This window comes from Numida meleagris, chromosome 6 (assembly GCF_002078875.1).
Source record: "Numida meleagris isolate 19003 breed g44 Domestic line chromosome 6, NumMel1.0, whole genome shotgun sequence".
Classification (NCBI taxonomy): domain Eukaryota; kingdom Metazoa; phylum Chordata; class Aves; order Galliformes; family Numididae; genus Numida; species Numida meleagris.
The window spans coordinates 52143172-52159597 of record NC_034414.1 but is presented as its reverse complement, the minus strand read 5'-3'; the positions used below and the strand labels follow the sequence as shown (position 1 = coordinate 52159597).

The window sequence follows — 16426 nt, the reverse complement described above, 5'->3', positions numbered from 1 at the left end:
TTAAAAGCCTCAAAAAATGAGGCATCATTGGTAACCAAAAAGAACATATCTTACATATCTTCTTAAGGCATAAAGCCTTTACATTCAAATTAGCAAAAATATTTCATAAAGCTTTCGTGAATTATTATTTCTTTTTACATACCACTGCAATTATTATAACTTCTTATTTCCATGATTGATTCGGTATAAATCCTACACCTCCTGTCATGTCAATTTAGATGAGAACTTGCAAATAAGTTTTAATAATGATCAGTTATGTAAGAGGCCTGAAATTACGTTTCTATAACAAGCATCTGAAACTTCAGTCATTTTGCTTTTAACAAGAACTCTTGAAGGAAATATTAAAGTAACTATTACAGTACAAGCAACCTCAACAAGGTAAGAGAAAGTCTTTTGCTTTCAGCCCTCCACAATCTTTAAGAAGCCAGTGAATAAAAATCCCAGTGTTTCCGATCTGAATGTACACCTCATCAAGATTCTTCAAATTATGCCAAAACTCCCAGAAGTGTAAAACAGAAATGCACATAGAAGCAAAACCCATCTATCAAAAGAGGCCTTCCAACAGGTTCTGTTGATTTTGCAGCAGCGCACATATATCATTAGACATATATTAAAATTCATGTCTAGACAAGAAGCAAGTTCTCTCCACACTTTGATAAAGGGTTACTTAAGTTCCATACACCCCTCTCCATCTTCCCCTGAGAAAAGAAAAAAATACACCGAAAATAACTCCCTTCTGTCAGCAGAACTGTCAAACTCACACTCAGGTTATTTCTGAGTGGAAAAAGATGCATTTACCCAACGGTAGGGATATACTTCTACCCAGGCACACGAGGCTGAACGAGCCCGTAACTCTACACTGCTTGTAACCCCTCAGTAGCTCGGTGTTCAGCGGGGCCTGAGGCTGCGGCACTCCACACACAGCCCCGCACCCGGGGGACACCCAGGCACACCTCTCTGACCAAGATTTGAGGCACAGCAACCACACTCACCATGCTGCCACCGATGACTCCCGAGCAGCAGAGGGGCTGGGGAAACAGCAAGAAGAACCCCATGAGGCTACAGCCTGCACACCACCATCTAAAAACTCAACGGCGGTCACGGCTTTGTCAACAGTGAACCACTCGTTGACCTGCTCGACGGTAAGGTTCCGCAACATGATGGCGACAAAACGAGCACTCCTCGCACCACACCACGCATGCACTCATATCCCTGCACCGCGCTCTCTTCCCGCGCTCGGGAAAGCCCCGCCCACGGCACCTGACCCGAGCGTCGACGCTGAGCGTAAGGAGCCGCCATGTTTGTGGCGTAGTCAGTTCGGCGCTGGGTTTCGGTGGGCGGGAAGCTTGTGCCGAGGTGTGGTCAGTTTCCGTGTTATAGCCCTAGAACAATGGCTGAGATGTGGTCTGGAATCCTGATTGAACTGTCGTTCCCCTCAGCTGAGGAAGCAGGCACGTAGGCACGTAGGTGCCTCAGCCCGCGTGAAGCCGCCCCGGCAGCTGCCTCCTGAGGGCAGGCTGCCCCCGGGCGTCAGGAGCCGTGACGGCCCTTCCCAGTATCGTCCCTGTGTGTGCTCCTTTCCCAGGCAGTGCAGGGTGCGGACCAGGCAGGGTGCTGGGACACGGCGCACGGTTGGCCTAAGCATGGATTTTTTTTCAGTGAAATCAGTTCTCTGAGGGCTGCCGCACGACCCTCGAGCGGCTGAGGTGGGCGCGGGGAGGTGACGTGAAGGCAGAGAGCGGGCCGTGCTGGTGCTCTGGTCCTCCACAGCTGCAGGGGGCGCTGTGCAGCGCGGGCGCCTCTCTGGCTCGGGAATCTTCGCTCGTTGGCGCGTCCTTTCCCGGCATCCCCCGCGGCGGTAGCGGAGGCTGTCCCGGCTCTGTGACCTTCGCTGGCAGACGCGCTCTCCCGGGATAATGGTGGGTTGTGAATCAGGCGTGGGTCGTTAGTGCCGTCGCTCGGGTTGTCTCGGGGAGGAAACTGGGGAGCAGCCCTTGTAGGTTAGCGGCCGTTGTTCCCTGTGCAGAAGAGGCCGCAGGCGGGCGGCGGGTATCCGCTGCGAGGGGTGAGCGGGCCGCGGTGCTGGGGGGAGGGGGAGGAGTGTGAACTACAAGGCACATTCATCCTAGATGAATTCACTCTTCTGAGACAGTTAATGCCAGAAACCTGGGAAGCAGGGGAGTCTCAGTGCTCTCAACACCACTGGTGAAAGCACGGCACTGTCTAAGGAAATATGTCCATAATTGATGCTATTGAGCTGTCTCTGCACAAACTAGTGAAGAGAAATATGGATTTGTATTAATACATTAAATTCCATGAAGATGCTTTCATTCTTGGAGAAGTATCAAGATTTTTGCAGTAGTTTTGACATTGGATACTCTTGCATTCTTTTATCCTTGACATTGTTAGAAAATGCTTTATGCTTAAGTATGTGAGAATGACCTCACAGACATTTAAAAAAGAAAACAGTAAGTATACTGGTTTTCTGTCTGGGGCTCTGAGTTAATAATGTCCATATCTGTATACAGGTGAGTTTAATGGGTTGTATTATTTTGGATGACCTGCTCTAAGGGTTTATGGTAGAAAACAATAGAACGTGCAGTATTGCTATGTAATATGGTGCAAATGTGTGCTAAGATGTTGAATGGCAGTGAGTTTTATTTTAACACGTATCTTACATACTTTTCTGTGTTTGACTAACAAAGCTGGATACAAAGGAGGAAAACACATTAACAGCACATTTTAAAAAGTAATATATTCATGATAGATCATGAATTGAGTAGCTTATTCCATATTTTGCGATTTTGAGAAGAAATTGTGATGTTGATAGGCCTGTGTTACATGTCAGGGAGGGATATAAACTACTTTGGTAGTGTAAGACAGGAGCCTCTCTAGCTTGCCTGGAACAAGATTTTACTCCCGAGAGACTCTGGAAACAAGTCACTTATAGAGAGGAGCCCAGCTACTGCTCCTCTGCAAATCCTCTGTTAATTCATCTTTGAATCCTTTCATCAGCTGGAATGTATCTGTGTGTTAGCCCATAAGTTGTAACCTTAATTCTGAATTTGCAGTGCTTTGCTTTGGAGTAAGTACTTTTTCATGTTTGCTTTTTATTTTTTTGAACCCATAGACTGCTGCTGCTAAGGTATGGTGTGTGTGTGTATATATACATGTGTTTGTGTGTGTGTATATGTGAAAACATGCATAAATATGCGTATAATAGGTAAATATGCATTGCACAATTCACCATTGGAGTACTTCTTATAACTTTCAGATGGTGCAAAATATGATTCCAAAGTCATGGAGAGCCATGAAATTCTACTTCACGACTGTTTACCAAGAAATATGGGTTGGTCTAGCATTAACAGCTTATGCCTATTACAGGATTTCATACGGTGGTAAGTTAAACGTTATAATCTTTTGTTAGCTGTTAAAACCCCTGTTTGTAGATAAGAATGTCTTTCACAGTTCAAAATCTTTCCCTGGAAAATACCTAGCAAATAAGAAGGTACCACTCTTCCTTAAAGCCAGTTTTTCACCGTAAAAATTTAAATGTTTGACATCTTCAGTTTAGAAGGCTACACTAACAAAATCACTCATGTACTAGTGTAACTCTGCCTGCTGTATGATTAAGTAATGTGGATACTTGTTTTAAAAACACATCTAACTTGCAGTGTGTAGCCAGAAGTTTCTCCTGTACATTTTTCCTGAATGAATGCAAGGCTGTTTTGAACTAGAACTAACTTAATCAAAGTTTTCTTTGAGAGTCTGTTTTTTTTTAATTTGTTTTCATAGAAGTTTTGCTTACTATATGCAAAAATTACAATTTTGAGAAGATTTTCCTGTGTGATCTGTATTAAAGTACTGAAAGTTGGGGCTGGTTGGTGCTTCTCAAAATGTGAGGTATATCACTGAATGTTGAATGGTATTTTATTTGATGATATTGGATCACTTTCTGAGAGGAAAAAAACCAGCTAATGTAAAGCTAGTAAATTTGAGTGGAGCAGGTTGCAACAGATTATGATATCTTAAAAGTCCTATTATTCAACTTCGGCTATACTGAAAAATTGCCAAGTCCAACTGTTCACTAGCTGTCATGAAGAACGTAATGTTCTAAAATGTAGACAAACAATAGGGGTAAGGAATCCCTGATTGTGGGAACAGCTGAGTGACCTTACCTCTATATTTCTGTGTCCAAAAAACGTGTGGTATGTCCAAAAGTGCTACACTAGACTTAAAAGCCTAAATAAATGTCAGAAGCTGAATAGCTGGAGAGAAAATTAGTTCAATTTTTGCTTTAACTTCTTTGATTTCAAGCAGAATTCAAAACTGTTTCAAGTTAGTGTTCGTGTCATGCTGCTTTAGAGATGCAGTGGTGTAGGGTTTGAGGGCCAAAACCTTAATATGGGAGAACTGTACACTAAGCATTATTTTCAAGTGAAAACAGCTTTTAATACCTGTTCCCTTCTTGCAATTTGAGGTACAATTTTTTATTTAATATGTTTATTTATAGAATTGTTAAATGTGTGCAGGGGTCATTAGATCAGGTTGGTCATAGCCTTATTCAGAATTCAAACGAGTATTTCCCAGGATAGAGATTGTACAGCCTCCTGTGATGGTGGAGAATTATTTTCCATATGTTTTTATCTGTTCACTGTTAATCACTCTTACAGGAGAACAATTAAAATTGGAATGTAAAGTAAGCTATTGTAATTATAAAATAAGATTTTAAGACAAGCTAGTCAGTTCACATCTTTGTTTTATAGGACTACTTACACAGTGTCCGTATATGTACAGCTACCTTTCTGTATGTCTTTCTTGAATTACAGTAGGAATCTTAATGGCTGTAAGTTCTAAATGCATGGAGTCTTGGTTGATGGAAGCAGTTAAAAATCAATATAATGTTTATGGAAATGTACCATAAAAAGTACATCATGTACGTTCGTTAAATTTTGTTCATGCTCAATCAGCAAATCATGAGTAGAATAATCTAATTGAGGTTTATCTGCAAAGTAGAAACAGGAAATTTTTTAAAAATTCATTGTTCAGCTTGTTTTTCTTTTTCTCTAGGCAAAAAAGCAGTGGCAGACAGTAAGTATTAACTAATACCCTCTTGTATTATTTTAAATCAATGCAGTAAAAATAGCGTATTTTACATGAGTTTGGGTTTTAATTAATTACTTCAGTAGGCGTTTAAAGACCGCCTCCAAATATGTAGTTTTAGTTGTTTTGATGGTTTTGTCACCAAAAAGCATTTGTGAATCTGCACAGATGCTACCTCCATTTTCAGTTTTACTTTGTGTGGCTTTTACGAGCAAAGTGGAAGTTGTATGTCTTGATAGGGTGGTAACGTAAGGAAAATTATCTTAAATCGTGATAATGATGGCCATTTCATAGGAATGTTAAGTGGTCTAAATTTCCAGAATGCCTATTATTTTAACTGCCGTAAAAACTGCAAGTTCAAACTTGTATTTTGAATTTGTATTTTTTATATCTTCTACAGAATTGCATTTAGATTTTTAAGGACAGTTTTTCTGACGTGGCAGAATTTAATTTCTCATGAGCTGCTGTGTCTTTCTGTACTGTCATAGTTTGTTTGCTCCCACGTGAACATATGCAACCATTCACATTTTTATGTGTATAATTAGTGACGGTAATTCCAGTCTAGGAGACTTAAGGATAATAATTAGAAATAGCCGATACCAGCAACTGTACCAAATTGGTGGTAGAGTGGATGTTTGCTATAACAGCACTTCAAAATCTGTGAAAAAGATTCTTATTGTCAGCATAGTTGATGTGTTTAGTTTGGGGAGGTTGTTTTATTAGAGCAGCTGAACTTGCCAATTCTTAGGCTCAGATCTAGATAGACCTGTGTATTTTAGGTTCTGAACTATGTTCTTGAATTGATTTGGTGCACTGTTTGAACAGTCTAAATCGTGTCTTTGTTTCAGAGTCTTCTGGCCATCATTAAAGATCTCTTCTCTTGGAGAATGAATTTGGTGTTTGATCATCTTTGCTGTAAATGAAGCAAGTTACACCCATAGGGAAGTTAATTCTAAAAATGTACCTGATCCCTCTGCTGTACTTATAAATCCGATGAGCAAGAAGGAATTAAACATGTTGGATAAAGTATGCTGCAGTCTATTGTAAATGTAATTTCTAGAATAATGACGTCTAGTTTTCTGAGTTCTTCCAAGTTCTGTGTAAAAGCTTTTTCAGTAGTACTTTGAAAATAACCACATCTCTGTGATGATTCTTTTTATTGGAATTAGCTGATATTTCTGACACAAGAGTCATACCGTTTTTAAGAGCATCTTTTTCATCTGGAACCTTTAAATATGCTATTTCCTTTAGAAATGTCATTTAAGACTACATCACAAGTGAGGACTTAACTGCCAGCTTTTTGTCAGCTTCCGGTGCGGTATTTTGGAGACTAAAAACCTTACAAAAATCACTTTTCAAACTGTACATACTGAACGTCCATACCAAGGATACATAATGCATAAAACCAAAATTTTGCTTTATGTCATGTTTTGTTTAAATTTAGCCTAATCTGCTTTTGAGAAGATTAAGAGGCCTAAGTCATTTTAATGAGTAAATGCTTGCGTACATCTTTTTAACTGCATCACAGAAACGTCTTAAATCTTTCAGCTTAAGGTTTTGTGCTTCAATTTCGCTGATAGTAATATTGACAGTAACTTAAATACTTTGCATTTGAATGGTCATGATAACCTTACTGATGATGACATGGTAGACTTTCCAAATACTGTGTTGCCTTTAATTTCAAAATTCATACTTCAGCTTTAGTTTGGTTTATTATATTTCTCTGAAAACTGTGTTCAGTACCCATAGTGACAGGGACTATGTCAGTTTCACATTGGGCCTGTTTTTTGTTTTTTTTTAAAGCAGGTATAGCTCACTTGATTTGAAAAGCTGATAGTTATTTTTCATTCATTCTTGCCCTTTCTTCTACCTTCTGCAGTTTTCTTTGTTCTGCATCTTCCCTTGATGTGCTTTTTAAACTGATTCTCATCAGATCCTTTTTTTTTTCCTGGGAATTTTCAATGTTTCCACCCTTGTTTTGTTTTCTAACTCCAGAAGAATGGATGAGAAGTAGAGAGAACTTAGTATTTGTGTCTTAACATACAAAAGCCTCCAGAAGTAGGGAACAGAAAATAAAAAGTAGAAAAAAAGGGAGCTTCAAACAAACAGATATTAGCCAGTGGTGATTACAGGGTGGGTTGGAGTTGTGGTATAGTAAATAAGTGGTTCAGATTGAAAATTTATGCCAGGTAAGGAGCTGTATGTGCATTTGTGATGCAAATTTATGATCATTGACTTAGTTCCTAAGATGTTACACATACTTCAAATAACCTGCTTTAGCAATTTTCAATTAGAGAGCTGAGGCAAACAAGGTAGGGAAAAAACATGAATCGCTTCAGGATTTGCTTCACCTTAGCTATAGAACCTAGCATACTGGGAATGAGCTACATCAATGTGATGTTTGATCTCTTAGACGTTAATGGAAAAGCAAGAAGAGCTTGTGCAAAACTGCCGCTGGAGCACAGTTAATAGCGCTTTTAGGCAAACTTTACTTTCTTCAACTCTAAAACTTGATTTGTAACTTGATTTTCTAATAGGGAAAGGAGCTACATATGGGACTCACTGTCTGGATTGTGGAAACTACGCATTGTATTGAAATAATGCCATCTGCAGTTGTTTTTTCCACTGTTACATTTCTTTTGTAAGTTTCTATGACTGTTCCAGAACATTTCTGCTCTGCAAAAGGCATAGAAGTAAAATTGCTGTGTTCCTCAGTAGATTTTATTTGAGTAGGATGCAATAGGAAATTGACAGTCAGTTTCTTGATTCAAAAGCAGAAACCAACACACCCATAACGCATAATACCTGTAGTACTAGTGATACACTGTCTGCTCCAGTGCTGTAGCATAGTGCACAGTCTACATGACAGCAGAGGAAAATTAGACAAGGTGTTGCATTGTTTATGTACTGTGAGGTGTGAAAGGCACAATCAGTTTTCTTTGGAGCGCTGGCATCTGGAATGCAGCCCTACGTAGAGAAGCACTGCGAAGGACTACTTCTGCAGTGAGTATTCTTATTTTAGGATGTGCAGCTAATTTAAAGCTAATCCAAAATAGGAAGTTTCCAGGTAAAGGTCTATCCAGACAAGTCCCAGCGATTGAACTTGCTCATTTTCTATGCAAATGACTAAGGTCCCGTGTTTACTGCTCATTGACAGATCATGCTGTTGCATTTTTATATTGCTGACATTTCTGAAAGGAAAGAATCAAATTTACACTTCTTGAAGTAGTTCAGCAATTGCACATTTCATTTGCCTATGATAAGGTGTTGGCAATGGCAAAAATTATTTACTACCTTTGTAGCGTTAGTGGAACCAACTCATACAGAGGTTGATAAACCACATTCAGTTGCTGCAGCATCACCATCACAGAGTTTTGCTGTTTGTTTGTTTGTTTTTAATTAAATGTAGAATATCAGAACTCAGGACCAGGCTGCTATGTTAATAATGACAATGCTAATGCAAGATAGCATGAAAGTACTTTTTACCATGAAAGTACTGTATTCGTGCCTCCAAGCCAAATCTTACAAGCCACAGCTTCTCAATGGGGAGCTCTGATATTGCTAAAACATTCCTAAGTCTTGACTTACAATTGAGAATCTCAGACTGTCCCCTACATGCTAATAAAGAATTGTGGAATACTCTAGAAGAGTAGCAAAATACAGTCATAGCCAATGAAATGTTAGTCACGGGGCCCAACCTACTTAACCTCTTTAATGGTTAACTTGGAAAAAACCCCAGATGTGTATTCATGTTAATGGGGAGGATGAGTAAAGTTGCAGGAAATGATCTAAAGCAACTAAAACAGCTGAAATAGTCTCCTATGTATCTGAGTCATGATAGCAAATATCTGAAGTATAAATACACCCTGATACTGCTCTGGTGTGTGCTCATTGTACTTTCAGTCCCCAAGGAAGGAAAACTATCAGGTGCTTGTTAGACACAGGTGATTCTATGTGACATCACCACCAGATGGCTGCAGTGAAACTAAATGAGGAAATCAGCATTTGAAATCTATTGTTTCATTCACGGAAATCTGTAAAGCTACTAGGAAGGAAAGAATAGTGAGATAGGAGATTCTGTTTGGCATTAAATATGTTGGTTGACAATTTGATAAATGGAATAGCAAGAAGAAATTAAAAGATAGATTTTCAACAGCGTGATCTTTGTACTACTAATTCCATGACCTTTAGCAACTAACATTTAACAGCTAATATTCTCTTTATAATGACACGGGAGTCAGATTTGGTAATTTATAAGGAACTCATAAGCAAGAAATTCCTGTATTCTACTCCATTGCTTCAGGCAAACTACTTGGAAACAATAACTCTCCTCTAACTCAAAATGAACTGACCACCACAAGAATGGAATCTGTAGAAATTTTAATTAAATACTGCTAGGTAGTGTAATGTCTTTGGCTGTGGTTTAACAACATAAGTGCTTTGGCAGCTTGTGGAGTTTCCATCCTTGTGCCACAGTAGCATGTTTCTCTTTGCTGTGCCGATACAACTGTTAGTGAGTCAGACTGGGCAAACTTTAATGATTTTATAGGCATTTTCCTCTAAAATAAATCAAACTCCTAGGGTTTTTCTTTCTTTTTTAATTTGGATCAATCTCCAGCTACTTATAGCATGGCTACTTTATAACTTGTATTATAGCACAACAGACTTTTTTTTCAGGAAAGTAGCAGATAATTCAGAATTTATATCTGTCCATTCAGTGTGCCAGCACTCCTAAGTCATGTGCCTTACAATGATTTAGTGCCGGTTTCCTCCTCATGTCCAGAGATGCACATGATCAAAGTACTGTCTCCTGTAATCGCTGTCAACACTCACAGCAATAAGGGGAATAGCAATAAAAAGAATGCAGAACTCCGCCCTGTGTACAAATCAGGAATGTCAGCTTGTGCTTCAACAAAAGGGCAGAACCTTGCGTCCTTTTGCAGCACATCACTTGCTCAGATTTCTACTGTCAACTGGAACGGAAGAGCAAACAGTTGTACAACATCTTGATGCTCAATACATGCAGAAGGAATGCTACCCATATTAAAGGAGAAGTTTGGTAGTATTTCTTCAAATCAGGAGTTACAGTCATCAAATGAAAACATTTTTAATTATGGCTTTCAGAAACTTTAACTATTTTTTTTTTAAATTGACATGACCTTTAATTACTTAATATCCATCCAAATATCATCGCTGTACTTCAGCTTCAGATGAGAGATTTCTACAGAGCGGTGTTTGGTAGAAAATGATAATGAGAGATTCTGTGGGAGGTAGAACTAACAGCAGTATACTGAATGAATCCCATCTGTGATGACTGCTTCTGCCTACACAGATTTCTCCTGCAGTATCAGTTGTAGTCCTCACTTCTTGTTTTAACCTGTTGTGTTTAGCATACTTTTGAAAATATTAAAGAATTACTGCAATTAAGGGGGAATTATTTAGGTATGCAGTAGAACTGTTGTGAGATATTTCATAACGAATGTTTTATAAACAAGCAAAATTGCAACAACTAAACTGTGACTACAGTCAGAATATTACTGGGGGGAGGGGGCGGAATTAATAAAATGATTAGAATGTTAGTAGACATATAGTAACAAATATATGCTTTCTTTATTCTTAACCAGATGCATTCCCACTGTTTTGATTAACTCCATACTTACCCTCAGTATAATATATTCCAGTCTTAAGCTATTCTGTTTTGCAGCAATGACTCTTTAGACCTGATGATTCAGTTAGCTTTTAATTTAATGTACACAAAAATAGCTTTCTCTGAATTCTTCTATATCTGAAATCATAGTTCTTACCTTGTAATCCTTTGTAAGTCATTGTATTCCGTACAATATATCACATATAACTTGAAAAAAAGCAATCAGAGAAGGCCTTAGGTTGGAAGAGACCTTAAAGATCATCACATTCCAACCCCCTGCTGTGGGCGTGGACAGCACCTGCCAATACTTCTTGTCCAAATTAGAACCTCAAGGCTTGTTACCAAAAATTAGAATTTTGCCTTTCTTACAATAAACTAAGCATTAGAGGCATGCTAATTTCAGCCATGGATCTGAGTCTGTTTCAGAAAACAGTGAGACATAAATACTTTTTAGCATACCTAGATTTAATTAATTCTTGTGGCTAGAAAAGGAGTCCTGCCAAAAATATATTTCCTTTGCTTCAGATTGTGTATTCTTGTTAATGTTTACTGTCACACCTCTTTTTAAATGAAGGTTACCAATTTAAAAATGTAATCAGGCCTGTCTAGGAGGACAAAAGCAGAAGGCAAGAAAAATTGTGCAGAACTTTCACACAGCAATGGGAAGAAAGTGAGAAAAGATTGAGATTGCTTTGCTTTCTCCTACAGCTTGTATTTTTACAGAACAGAAATACTGGTTTTGAATTTGAGACATAAGGAATAGATAAACCTTTAAAGTCTTTCCCATTTTCTCAGATCTTCTGAGGTTCAGCTGCATATTATGACATCTTTGAATAAATAAAAAAAATATATATTGTAAACATGTACGGGTGACACATTTTCTACTGTCTCAAGTTCTAGGGCTTTACACTTAATAATTTTCAATTGGATTCCATTGCTGCCAATGCAGTTTATTACTCTGTACAGTTGATGTTCTGTTTATCCAGCTAAGAACTGCAGTAAACCTTGTCAAAGGATTACAGCAGTAACAGTAAGAAATATTCAGAAATATGTGAGCCAAAGGCACTTAGGAAAAAAATAAAAGCAACCTGTTTCATTGAAGTTCCCAGGACTAGAACATTACCTTACCTGGAGAAGTAACACTTACACAGTTAGAAAGGGTGAACCTGAGGTTTTGTTGTTGTTGTTGGAAAGAACATTGCAAATGTCTTAGATTGCATCTGCTGGTCAGATTATCTGAGCGTAGTTCCTCATCTATCAAAATGCACTATTATTACTATTATTATTATCAGATACACTTTTTGCGTATCTGATAGAAAAGCTCGGATTCAAAATAAATTATATACATCTGTATAGAAAGCAGCCATGCCCTGCCAATCATTTTGTAAGCAAAAAGCTCTAAAAGTGATCACTCAAGGTTTTTAAGTGCACGTATATATTTTCCACAAAGGTGTACCTTAAACCATGGCTATGTGCTGTTTCTCAACTGTAATGTTGTGTTATCTCAGATTTGATGCTGTACTGTGTTTCTGGAATCTACTTACCTCATATATTCAGGTCAGTAAAATCTGTAGTCGATTCACACAGAAAAAGGTAATTGCTGACAACCACCTTAAATAACATCACAGAATTTGCATTAGTTCTTTGTCTGGGAGGGAATATTCAGAAGTTGTCAAGAAAAGTTGAGCCCTTGACTCAAGGAATCTTGGCTGGAATACCTGAAAACAATTTCAGACTCATAGTAGCAAACAAAATGGATTCTCTTAAGACATGAGCTTTCCTTTTTCCCCCCTCAAACTTTAGAAAGTGATACATGGGAAACAAAGTAGCATATTTAAAAAGAAGTGACTACTGAAGGACTGATTTGTTACTCTATCTCCTCTTCAATTATTACTTCAACTAATATCCCATCATTTAGTCAGGGAAGCTTCCAATCATCATGGCCGTACTGAGAAAAAAAAAAGATTTTTGTAAATAAGCATCACCTTAAAAGCCTCTTCCGGATCTCTTTTTGCTTTCTCTACCCCTTCTAATATTGTTAATGGTTTCTTCATCGTAAGTTACAGGGGAGCAGAAGATTTTCTATCTGTAAAAAGGATGGCACATAATCTGTTTTATACAGCTATGACTTCCGTATCTACAACATTAAAAAAAAAAATTATACCTATTAGCATAAGAATGTTATGAGAATGTATAGGAACATACTCCCAATGAGGCCACAGTATTCTCTACTAAGTACACTTTCTTGCATCATGTGTATTGGATTAAGCATACAATTTATGTTATTGTTCAAAGCAATTGCATTTCTAATCCACCAAATACTGGGCTGAAACACATGATGTATCAGGCACTCAAATCCCCAGGAAGTGCACCCAGCTCTGCTATAAACAGATCATATGGCTTCACTTCTGCTTTAATTATTGTACTCCTTTTCAGAGTGATGCACTGTGTGCACTGTACCATGGAAACTATAGAACATTAGTCATCTGGTCCAGCATACATTACTAGAATATTATAAGGTAGTGATGAAAAAGTATCTTTCTCCTATTCACGTGTCTCAAAGACTGTATACAAAACAGACATCAAAGTGTTTCCTTTAGGTTATTATTTGTAGTTTATCTCTGAACAGGTTTGGTGGGGTTGGAATGCGGTGGCTATGTATGAATTCAAACATGGCAGCTTATGACTATTGTTCAGTGTGAATTCCTTAGTGTTGTGTCCTTAGGAAGTCAGCTTCATCCTGGAATTAAAGGCTACTAAAGGCCACAGTAACAAGTTAAAATTGATTTGATTTAAATATACACATTATGTGCAGTATTTCTGTAAAGATTTTAAACTACCCATATCGAGCATATAAACAGGAGGGGGATCGACTATTTGTGAGGGTGGATAGCAATAGGACAAGGGGGAATGGTTTTAAGCTGAGACAGGGGAGATTTAGGTTAGATATTAGGAGGAAGTTTTTCACACAGAGGGTGGTGACGCACTGGAACAGGTTGCCCAGGGAGGTTGTGGATGCCCCGTCCCTGGAGGNATGTGGCTCTGGGCAGCCTTGTCTAGTGGTTGGCGACCCTGCACTTGGCAGGGGGGTTGAGACTCGATGATCTTTGAGGTCCTTTTCAACCCAAGCCATTCTATGATTCTGTGATTCTATATCATCTGGTTCAACACGCTGCACCTGCAAATAGCTGTTTTGGAAGTTAGAAGTACCTCCAAGACCCAGCTTCTGAACTTGCTTGCCTACTCATGGCCACTTCCTCCTGCTTTACTGCAAATCCAAGATCTACTTTTGGAAAGGAGTGTTGCATTATGTAATAAAGTAATCCACTAAGCTATTTAGAAAGAACAGATTAAAATTTTTGTAATATACATACACAAAAACCCCTAACACTCTACCAATACTTGCTTTTTAGAGATTTTCTTCTGCCAGTTGTGAGGAAACCCACCCTAACTATAGCCATCTAGAAACCTCTCTAATCTCTGTTAGTCATCCAGGCTCCGTCTTTAATCAATAGCGAGATAGGCACCTTCAAAGACATTTAGATAGTGGGATGAATATCTCAGAAAGGAATTAATTGCCTGCAGAACTGCTTGTCTCCCTTCCCTCCCATCCCAGTTTATTTACAGAAGGAGCCTAGTTGATGGATTTAGACCACATGCTTAACTTCCAGATTGTTTCAGTTGGGTGAGATGTATCCCACCCTAAACATTTGACCTCAGAGAACATTTATTTCTGGCTATAAATAGGAGTACCTGTTATTTAAAATAATACCACATGAAAAGAAGTCTTAAATTAATTAAAATTCCTGTGACACCTCCAAAGCCCGAAAACATTTTCCTACATTCCAGAAAAGCATCTCAACCAAACAAATGCAAAACTGAAGAAAGCTTGGATCCAACAAGGCAGGAAAGCTCATTTTCCTCCTCTTGTGTATGCATAAAAAGCGGGGGAAATTCAGACATGGTAACTTTAAAAATTTGAAAATACCTATATTTGCAAACCATTAGATACTTTAAAAAAAACACAGAAGTTTTGTCATCAGTGGTTGTTTTGAAAAAGCTCATTAATTGTCCAGGCTGCCATCTGTACATCTGTGTTGTTAGGAATCTCTCCCTCTCCTAAGGAGAATGTTGTGCATGATGATCACATAACAGGTCAGCCAGTTTATTTACTACAGTTAATATACCTTTTTTAAAGATAAATCTGCATTAAATACAAAACATATTTTGATAATTTTTCTCTGTATACCCATTAATTTCTAGTGTTTTCACAAAATTATGATAGTTCATACATTTCAATCAAATTTCAAATTCTAGCTAAACAAGAACTCAGCCCAAATCTCAAAAATGAATCACACTGAAAGTAATTTGTCATTTTTGATGATTACAAATCAAACAAGTATCTGTTAAGTTATAGTGGCTTCAATATGAAGTTGTGTTGCTGTTTTGTATTTTATTTTTTTTAATACCAAGCAGACGGTAAAAGTTATTTGCATAACATGTTTTAACATTTATACCAAGGAATGAGCATAAACCTTTTCCTTTAGAAAAAGGCCTACAGAATTAAAGTACCTCTCACAACAGCTGTGTATTGTGAAGCAAGTAACTTGGATTCTGTATCTCTGGATTTATCTGCTTCCACAGCCACTCCAAATTCTCTTAACCTTATCTTCCAAGGCATTCCTCAAAACATGACTGCTTTCACATAACCTCACTTATCTAAAACAGGCGACTGACTTGTAGGTATGATTGGCCCCCTGGCCAAGCACGGAAAGAAAAGCAGTGGTACATGATTACAAGCGAACGTTTTCCTGTTTGCAGTAAACAAAGCACATAAAAGACATTTTAAGTTGGAATCGGAAGATTTGGCTGATAAATGAGTGATTCTCAGAAAGTTCATTCTGCAAGAGAGATGGTAATTAATTTACCATGGTACAGGCATAGTTTTAAGCCTTGTGATTTGTAAAGATTGGTTATTTTTTTTCCTCATTTCTATGGGAAAGTGGAGATGGGAAGGGCTGGGGCAATAGTTGTTTGTTGCTGTGTTTTATTTTTTTTCCCAAGTAGAAATCAGGAGTATGAAAAGACTTTTATATAAAGTATGGCCTATGCCTTTTGAAGACATTTCCTCCTAGTCCACATGATCCAGTCTGTCTGGTTGCAGCGTTGGTTGAACCTGCACCTGCCAAAAGCAATGTGTCTTAAAAGCTGACAAAGGTGTTCTACCAGAAGGCATTATTCCAATGGAGACATCGCATGAAGGAGTGCCCGCCTTCCCAGTGGCAACTGTCTATGCCATATTCTCCCAGTTTTCATTTTGCCGTCATTCTTTATATAGGAATGGAAAGGTAATACTGGGGCTCTATAATGTTTTAGTTTTTACAAATAGTCAATAAAAACTGGAAAAAGCTATGAAATATATATGGAAAGAATTTATAAAATGTATGAGGATCTGGCACTAAAAATAATCTAATGTGATTAATGAAGACAGTACTTTTAAAAGAGCAAGTGTGATAAGGTTTTGCAATTCCTTTATTGTGAAAATTAAGAATTTCACCACTAAAACCAGTGAATTTCTATTCCCTGCTATTCTTCTGCTCACTAAAGCTCAATATGCCTCTGATGAAGAGAACTCCCACCTGTGGGTTGTTCTTTTTTTCTGTTATTTTTCTGAGA

At 38.1% G+C, this 16426-nt stretch overlaps 2 protein-coding genes across 5 annotated transcripts in view; one reads left to right on the top strand and one right to left on the bottom strand.

Annotated features, from left to right (window-relative positions):
* The window catches only part of TDRD9 (tudor domain containing 9), a 69718-nt gene extending 68125 nt beyond the window's left edge, over positions 1-1593 (bottom strand). For 2 of the 4 annotated variants that reach the window (XR_002440964.1, XM_021403972.1), the window contains exon 1: positions 993-1251. Coding sequence is in view for 1 of the 4 variants with exons in the window: in XM_021403972.1 (XP_021259647.1) it covers positions 993-1159 (167 nt within the window). In the remaining 3 variants the exon portion in view is untranslated. The other 2 variants (XM_021403974.1, XM_021403973.1) reach the window with 2 other exon arrangements.
* Positions 1777-5995, top strand: C6H14orf2 (chromosome 6 C14orf2 homolog). Its single transcript, XM_021403981.1, has 4 exons — positions 1777-1919; positions 3275-3398; positions 5071-5091; positions 5952-5995. The coding sequence occupies exons 1-4, from the start codon at positions 1917-1919 to the stop codon at positions 5969-5971; spliced, it is 168 nt and encodes a 55-aa protein (XP_021259656.1). The 5' UTR covers positions 1777-1916; the 3' UTR covers positions 5972-5995.

Coding starts and splice junctions, on each gene's coding strand:
- C6H14orf2 (XM_021403981.1), top strand. Junction 3,399..5,070: donor TTACAGGATTTCATACGGTG/GTAAGTTAAACG, acceptor CTTTTTCTCTAG/GCAAAAAAGCAGTGGCAGAC. Junction 5,092..5,951: donor CAAAAAAGCAGTGGCAGACA/GTAAGTATTAAC, acceptor TCTTTGTTTCAG/AGTCTTCTGGCCATCATTAA.